The sequence below is a fragment of the Rosa rugosa genome, chromosome 5, assembly GCF_958449725.1.
Source record: "Rosa rugosa chromosome 5, drRosRugo1.1, whole genome shotgun sequence".
NCBI classification, from domain to species: Eukaryota; Viridiplantae; Streptophyta; class Magnoliopsida; order Rosales; family Rosaceae; genus Rosa; species Rosa rugosa.
Window position 1 is genome coordinate 53,290,658 of NC_084824.1, and position 8,690 is coordinate 53,299,347.

The 8,690-nt window shown below is 38.0% G+C and overlaps 1 protein-coding gene and 1 long non-coding RNA gene across 3 annotated transcripts; one reads left to right on the top strand and one right to left on the bottom strand.

Moving 5' to 3' along the window:
* Positions 1–2,338: 2,338 nt before the first annotated feature.
* On the top strand, positions 2,339–6,577 carry LOC133707847 (G-type lectin S-receptor-like serine/threonine-protein kinase CES101). The gene is made up of 8 exons (XM_062133322.1): positions 2,339–3,840; positions 4,174–4,176; positions 4,588–4,746; positions 4,828–5,015; positions 5,128–5,338; positions 5,470–5,707; positions 5,825–5,972; positions 6,062–6,577. Exons 1-8 carry the CDS (start codon positions 2,625–2,627, stop codon positions 6,374–6,376), a joined length of 2,478 nt encoding a protein of 825 aa, XP_061989306.1. The 5' UTR covers positions 2,339–2,624; the 3' UTR covers positions 6,377–6,577.
* LOC133707848 (uncharacterized) lies at positions 3,199–4,311 on the bottom strand. 2 transcript variants are annotated; one of them, XR_009845329.1, is made up of 3 exons: positions 3,998–4,311; positions 3,431–3,612; positions 3,199–3,336 (listed from the first exon to the last, which is right to left on the bottom strand). It is a non-coding gene; the product is annotated as an uncharacterized LOC133707848 (long non-coding RNA). The 2 variants fall into 2 exon arrangements; XR_009845328.1 differs by having other exon boundaries at positions 3,431–3,622.
* Positions 6,578–8,690: the final 2,113 nt, after the last annotated feature.

Sequence of the window (8,690 nt, forward strand, 5' to 3'; positions counted from 1 at the left end):
CAGCCGTCAACACTTCATCAACAGCGGGCTCAACGTACCCTGTTTCGATGAGATGCCAATACTCTTTCGATCTCAGGAAATTTTCCATTACCATATTCCAATGATCATAATCTCCATCGAACTTGGGGATACTGGCCTGAGCGAAACCAGTGCTTCCTTCTGCTGCCATCTCCCAAACTCTCCCTAAGTGTTTCACTCGATCTCTCAAGTGTTTCACTCTCCCTTTCTCTCACGTTAGGATGTTGCGGTTCCTAACTTCTCAAACTCAATCTCTCACAATCAGGCCCCTCTGAGGAGCTCTGATACCAGTTTGTTAGAGACAAGATCAAATAAAGCTTTATGAACTCAAAACACACAAACTGGCTTGAAAGACCTTAAACTTATTCAATGAAAAACGTCTGGCTTATAAAGCTTTACAAAGCTAACAGAATGAGAAAATACAGCCCACGATAGTTCAACTACTACTATGTGGTAACTTAAGCAAGGAATTTGTCAAATAAACAACCACTATCCTAACAAATAGGACATTATTCTAACAGAAAGCAAGATAATTAAACTAAAAGACTTGAAAAACAGTCCACTTCACTAGACATTGACATCTTAATGCATGGTAAAACCAGGACTGGCTTGATAGTATGAAAAGGTATGTTACATGGATAGAGTTAATTTCCCTCCTGCTTCCATTCAACACATTCATTACTAGACATATATTGATATCTTAATGCATGGTTCGTTAGAAATATTTTATTTATTTCTATTGCGTAGTTTGATTGTATAAATATTATAATCTACAGATGGAGAAGTATAAAGCAAACAAAAATATATATCATTCAGGTCAAGGAATATAAGAAGAGACATAAAGAAAACCTTGCTATAATGACAAATTCTGTTTTAGTTTAGTTACTCTTGATTTCTTATTACTTCCTTTGATCTTGATCTCCAGGTGTGGTCCTTGGAACATCATAGCTCCAAAATATGAAGAATTGTCAAGCTTGGAACATCATAGCATCATAGCTCCAAAATCTGCAGGTGTGCTATTTGTCTACTACATTCTACTAAACAATCTGATATTCTTGAATTAGTTAATTTAGTTTATTCCTTTCAAGCTTCATTCTTTTCACACTGTATATACTCATTCACTACGTTTTTTTTTTTTTTTTAATTTCTTTGAACTCAAGCACTGAACTTGAAAAATGAGCCATCTATCGCATATCAAAATTCATTATCGTATTTGCTATTTATAATCATATTATGTTCAACTTTATTCTCATTTTACATGAACCTAGTGATAACAGTACTAATGCCATCTCCAGTTTCATTGATTCAGTTAATGTTATGTCAAATTACAGTGAAATTGCTTTTCTGGACAAACAGTTGGACTGCGTTCAATCCACATCTAGCAATCAAGTTAAAGTTGCTTTTATGAAGGAACAATTACTTTTTCATCAGCTACGCCTACGTGTATTCAAGCCAACATCCATCAAAAACTTCTCACACACCAAGTTTGATTTAAACTCATTGATTTTTTGTCGATTTGGTTAAAGTCCCAAATTTCTCAACTACAATAAAAAAGTTCAAATCAAATCACATCTGTACATTTTGACCAAAATAATTAGTCTTCAACGATATTCTTATGTATAAAAACAATTACTAGATGAATAAACTTCAGTTATTCCAATCAATATAATAATTTCTTTTTTCCATCACATACTTCTGATTCATTATTCATTTATAACGGTGAATCCCGCAGCAAAGTACGGGCAAAATTTTTAGTCAAATCTAAAGAACAAGAAAGCAATACATACATATACATATACATATATGTGTGTGTCTGTCTATATATATATATGAGGGCCCTTCCACTAAAGGATCTATTTCTTGGTCTTTTATAGGGATAGGGCATTAGACCAACTTATCGAACACATTTTGGCATCTCAACCGTTCAGTTTTTAGATCCTAATATGTAGATCATTTCTGTAAATTTTCAGCCAAATCAGTGATCGTTAAGGTATCAAACTAGAATAAATCAATGAACGAACCAAATCTGTCAAACTTGAACCGTTCATACTTATAATCTTAAGTCGCCATTTTGAATGCCTTAACGATAATCAATTTGGCTGAAAATTTGCAGAAGTGATCTACACATTTGGACCTAAAATCTGAACGGTTGAGATGTTAAAATATGATCGAAAAGTTGGTCTAATGCCTATCCCAAGAAAAGACAAAAAAAAAGAGATCCCTCACTATATATATATATATATATATGACAATTGATTGTTGATGCCATTGACTTTGCTGAATGCATGCTTCTCTGGAATTGTCAAAGTTCATAACGCTGACGAAGGCAAATATAGAAGAAATCCCAGTCATTTTGACACTCAACGTGAAATGGACCGGTCATTAGTATTACATTCATTTTACATGTCTTAGATTAATAATTCAATAGTCGACAAGGCAATCAAGTCGAATATGTCAACCAAGCTGTCACATTAAATGTGTGTTATAGTTGACCAGAATTAGTTGGCAGTAAACAAGTTTATCTACTCATACAGACTCTCAGGATAATCACTCGTTCAAAGCTAACATAAGTTTCAAGTTTGGAAGAGACTTGCTAGTTGTTGTCAATGGCCAAACTAAGAAACACTGTCTTCCTCTATTTCTCATGTTTCTGCATGCGTTATTTTTCTTCTTCTGATGCACAAACCCAAAATGCTACACTCAAGCAAGGCCAACAGCTACACGACCAGGGTGGTGATTATCTTGTTTCTGAAAATGGTTTGTTCAAGTTAGGCTTCTTCAGTCCTGGAAACTCAAGCATTTTCGGTGCTACAAGTAATCGTTACTTAGGAATATGGTACTACAAACTACCAAGTGATCCAGATGCAGTATGGGTAGCCAATCCAGAAACTCCGATCATAGATACATCAGGAGTATTTGCATTGGCTAGTGATGCAACATCGAAGCTCATTCATGGTGGAGGCCAAATATCTGTCTCAGATCCCAATCAAACAGTTTCTGGTAATGTGACTGTCTCCTTATTAGATACTGGAAATTTGGTCTTGAGAGAAGTAACTTCTAATGGAACACTTGGAGAAGTTTTGTGGGAAAGCTTTGACCATCCAACCAACACATTGTTACCTGGAATGAAATTGGGCATCAATGTCGAGGCTGGACAGAATTGGACTATTTCTTCCTGGTTCAGCGATCAAATCCCTGCACCAGGTGTTTTTAGGCTTGGCGTTGATCCTGGTAGCACCAACCAATTGATCATCTGGAGGCGAGATGAAGTATACTGGAGCAGTGGGGTCTGGGAAAATGGAACCTTTCAAAATGCTCCTGAAATGACAAGAAGGGTTGATCTATTTGAGTTCACTTTTGTTTCAAACAAGGAAGATAAGTACTTTACTTATACCGTTAAAAACAGGTCTACCATTTCAAGGTGGGAACTGAATGCTTGGGGCCAAATCATGCAGTCCACTTTAACTCTCAACGGTACTACTTATTGGGAGAGCACAGAAGCTAGTCCATGCACATTCAACTTGACTAATCCGGGAGCCCTGTGCATAGAGGAGAAGCCCTCTGAATGCAGGAATGGCTCGGACGGACTTGTACCTGTAAGAGGCTATTTTGATGGAAACGAAATTTTACATCATGACAACAATACTAAAATGACTGTTAGTGATTGCCATGCTACTTGCTGGAGTGACTGCACCTGTACTGGCTACAAAAGTATATATACCAATGGGACTGGGTGTGTATTTATGAGTGGAGAAGCGAAATTTATCCCGAATAGTTACTTTGATGCTACTTATGTCCTTGAGATATGGAATCATAGCAAAGGTATGCATAGCTACTACGTTTACCTACAGTACTTTACATTTGTCATTCTTCCTTGCTACACTGATTTAGCCCTATGCTTTTTTGAATTTCTTTTACACCATAGACAAGTACTTAACTAATAAACTAGGAAAGTTGGGCAATGGAGGGTTTCTATTACCTGATTGATCAGTTCACAACCACTTCAAGTACCCGACTCTGATGCTAATTTTGTTATTACCTCCAGATGGAACTGTTAGAATTTGTGGCTTTTACCACTGTTAGAATTTGTGGCTTTGATACCACTGTTGGTATTTGGTGCGGAAGCTTTTAGTAGTAGTGGGCTAGGACTAGAAGATGGTTGCGTTTAAAAAACAGAGGAGGTAGGCTGTATGAAAGGAAAACAGAGGAGAGGTTTGTATATATTGAGAACGGGGGAGCTTTGGATTATTAATAGAGGAGCTTTGATTAATTGTTTCATTAATAATTAGAAGAGTACATCATGCAGACATATATAGAGATGATTAACCGACTTACGTACTCACTAGTACCAGTGTACCACCGACCTTGATGGACTAGTCTAGATCATGCTAGACCAAGTTAGACTTAATTGATTACATTCATATTTACATGATTCTTCTAGATACTTGCTGTAATAACTGGATAATTCTAGATCAATCTAGCAACTCTTGGACTTCTCTTGGTTGCTCTAGACTTCTCTAGATTGATGTAGATTATTTTAGATGATCAATGTGCATTCACTTTCAACAGGAACACCAGCAGAAGGAAGCAAAACGAGCGATTTAACACGAGATATAAAGAAAAAATGGTGGATATGGTGCATCGTAGGTGTTATATTTATCATGGCAGTGCTATTATGTTGCTTGTACTACAGAAAGAAAAGAAAACTAGGACTCATGAAACACACTGGTAAGTAGAAAGCGTATAAAATCTTCATGGCAGTTTTCTTATGAATTGCACGCAGGTAACTTTTAGATAAATGGGATGCAGGCCAAGAGCAAGGATTAGATGAGTTGAGATCTCAAATTACCAGATTCGGCCACATATACAAGCTCAAAATAGGTGAAAGAATAGGACAGAACTTTCGGATGTTCAGTTTTTCAGAAGTAGTGGCTGCAACAGATAACTTCTCGTCTGCCAGCAAGCTAGGACAGGGTGGGTTTGGACCTGTTTACAAGGTATAGTCCTTTCTTCTTCCGTTTGGCTGGAAGGCGACTCCAAGATTATCAAACAATGGCAGTCTGAATGTTAGCAGTTAGCACCTGAAATTAATAAAATATGCATGTACAGGGGGTATTACCAGATGGGGAACAGGTAGGAGTAAAGAGACTCGCGAGAAGTTCAGGACAAGGACTAGAAGAATTCATGAATGAGATTACACTTATAGCTGAGCTTCAACATAGTAATCTTGTTAGGCTATTAGGTTGTTGCATTCAAGGAGAAGAAAAGATTCTGATTTACGAATTTATGGCAAATAAGAGCTTGGATGCCTTCCTATTTGGTTTGTCCACAATTTCTTTCAAATGCAGAAACTCCCCTCTTCCCCTTTCATATATAATTTTTTCTTCATTGGTATCTTGTATTTGATTATTTTGTTTACCACTAAGCATGTTATGAACTACTTAACTGCAGACTCCACTAGAAGGAAGCAATTGGACTGGCAAACACGGGTAAACATCATTGAGGGAATTGCACAAGGACTTCTCTATCTTCATAAGCATTCTAGAGTTAGAGTCATACACAGAGATCTGAAAGCTAGTAACATTCTGCTTGATGAAAATATGAACCCTAAGATCTCAGACTTTGGAACGGCCAGAATTTTCGGACAGAATGAATCTATGGCAAATACAGTTAGAGTTGTCGGAACATAGTAAGTAAAAGAAAATTATCAATCTTAGAACAGCTCTGTGACATATATATACTGATATACATATACAAATTTTTCTGAATAGTCCTGTTTCTAAGCTTGATATAATGATTTATGCAGCGGCTATATGTCTCCAGAGTATGCCATGAGGGGCATTTTCTCTGAAAAGTCTGACGTTTACAGTTTTGGTGTTCTACTGTTGGAGATTATAAGTGGCAAAAAGAACACTACTTTTCTTTCATCTAATGGTCTCTGCCTTATCGAACTTGTAAGTTATAATGATATATATAAACTTAGCAGTCAATTTCTACTCTATTAGAAAAACTCACATACTTGCATCACAAACTAATGTTTCAGGCCTGGGAATTGTGGAAACAAGGCCAGACCCTGGAGATAAAGGACACATTACTTGACTCTGGTTCCAAAGAGGAAGTTTTAAAATTTATTCAGGTTGGTCTCTTATGTGTTCAAGAGTATGCAGAAGATAGAGCTACCATGTCAGAAGTAATATCAATGCTTACAAGTGATGTCACACCTTTGTCTGAACCAAAGCAACCTGCATACACTATTTCAAGAAGTGAAGAAGCTGGGTCAACGCGTACGTTACCTGATAGAAGTTCAAATACGGCTTCAGTAAATAATGTATCCATTACTGTGATGGAAGGTAGATAAGTATGCTACTTAATGCTTGTAGAGACTGCTGCAACAAAATAATTGGTCCTTTCATTTGATAAGTTCTGATCCCCATGAGTTTCCTGGACCAGAGAGAATGCAGTCAAAATAACAGTTGTATTAATACAAAATTTGGTAATTGTTTAAGGATATGAGTATTGAGAGAAATTGATGAGAGAAATTGTATTTCATTATTGAGAATAGGATCCCTATATATAGAGATTACAAAGTACATGTTCTAATGATACAAGGAATACTATTCCGAATAGGACTAGGAATTCTAGAACATTCTCTCCTATTACTACTCCTAGTTTGATTAGGCACACAAAACCGATTTTCCTTCAACACTCCCCCTTGTGCCGCTCAAACTTAGTGGTGACGCTTCATCCGTTGCCTCGTTAAAAACCTTCCTCGAGTGAAAAACCCTGTGGGACAAAAACACGCTCGAGGAGGAGAAAAAGAGTACAACACGTCCTTTACTCTTCGAGATCGAACATGTAGACATCATAACTCCCCCTGATGTCGATTACTCCCCCTGATTGCTACAATCATGGGAGTTCGGATAACTTTCTCAATCCGATGCTCTTCACATGTTTCTCGAAGGTGGATTTAGGTAACGACTTAGTGAATAAGTCCGCTACATTATCCTCTGATCGGATTTGATTCACTTCAATCTTTAGAAGTGATTGTTGTTGCTGATTATAAAAGAACTTAGGCGATATATGCTTGGTGTTGTCGCCCTTGATGAAACCTAACTTCATTTGCTCAATACAAGCTGCATTATCCTCATAAATGCATGTAGGTTTATCTGTGGTAGACTTCAAACCACAACTTCCTTGAATATGTCTAATTACAGACCTTAGCCATATACATTCACGCACGGCTTCATGTAGAGCAATAATCTCTGCATGATTTGAGGAAGTAGCAACAAGAGTTTGTTTCGTAGACCTCCAAGATATCGCAGTGCTTCCCATGGTAAAGACATAACCCGTTTGGGAGCGACCTTTGTGAGGGTCAGAGAGGTACCCTGCATCAGCAAAACCCATCAAAACATCATTGTCGTTTTGATGGAGGGGAGTAGGAGGACGCCGACCACCATGTACGGCGACGGCGGCAATATGGCCGGTTCCAAATCCTTGGACGGTGGCGTTTTGCCTATTGGGGTCTGATCCCAAATTTCCGTCATTCCTTTTCTCTCTGTAGGGATAGAATAGGCCCATATCAATCGTACCTCTTAAGTATCGAAAGATTGTCTTTACACCAATCCAATGGCGGCGTGTTGGCGCAGAGCTATGTCGAGCTAACAAGTTCACTGCGAATGAGATGTCTGGTCTTGTGCATTGAGCTAAGTACAATAATGCGCCTATTGCACTTAAATAGGGCACTTCGGCCTCTAATGATTCTTCGTCCTCATCATTTGGACGAAACGGATCTTTTCCGGGCTCAAGACTACGACCAATCATGGGAGTACTCACAGGCTTTGCTTTATCTTCATTAAAGCGCCTTAGAATTTTCTGAGTATATGCAGACTGATGGATCAAAATTCCATCACTACGGTGCTCGAGTTCTAAACCGAGACAAAATCGTGTTTTCTTAAGATCTTTCATCTCAAATTCGGATTTCAAGTATTTAGCAGTTTCCTTTAACTCATCTAGAGTTCCAATTAGGTTCATGTCATCGACAGAAACTGCTACGATTGCAAATCCGGAACTTGTTCTTTTAATGAACACGCATGGGCATATTTCATTATTAATATATCCCTTCCCAATCAAGTAGTCACTTAGACGGTTATACCACATCCGTCCGGATTGTTTTAATCCATATAGTGAGCGTTTTAATCTTATTGAAAACGCGCTCCGTGGTTTAGAGCCACTTGATTTGGGTAACTGAAGTCAATCTGGAACCTTCATATATATCTCTGAATCTAGATCCCCATAGAGATATGCTGTAACCACATCCATAAGCTGCATGTCAAGTTTTTCGGAAACTACCAAACTGACAAGGTAGCGGAACGTTATAACGTCCATTACGGGAGAATATGTCTCCTCGTAGTCGATTCCAGGGCATTGTGAGAAACCTTATGCCACGAGGCGGGCTTTATATCTAAACACCTCATTTTTCTCATTACGCTTTCTAACAAAGACTCATTTATGGCCAACAGGTTTTACATTAGGGGGTGTCTGCGTTATGGGGCCAAACACCTGTCTCTTTGTTAGTGAATCCAATTCAGCCTGGATCGCATCTTTCCATTTAGGCCAATCTGCTCTTCTTTGACATTCTTCGACAGAGCGAGGTTCGACATCATCATATTCTA

What these genes read in the sequence shown, in the direction of transcription:
- LOC133707847 (XM_062133322.1), top strand. Translation starts at nt 2,625, where the DNA reads ATGGCCAAACTAAGAAACACTGTCTTCCTCTATTTCTCATGTTTCTGC. An exon ending in GGTTTGGACCTGTTTACAAG is followed by an intron (nt 5,016 to 5,127) that starts GTATAGTCCTTT and finishes ATGCATGTACAG; the next exon opens with GGGGTATTACCAGATGGGGA. An exon ending in GTCTCTGCCTTATCGAACTT is followed by an intron (nt 5,973 to 6,061) that starts GTAAGTTATAAT and finishes CTAATGTTTCAG; the next exon opens with GCCTGGGAATTGTGGAAACA.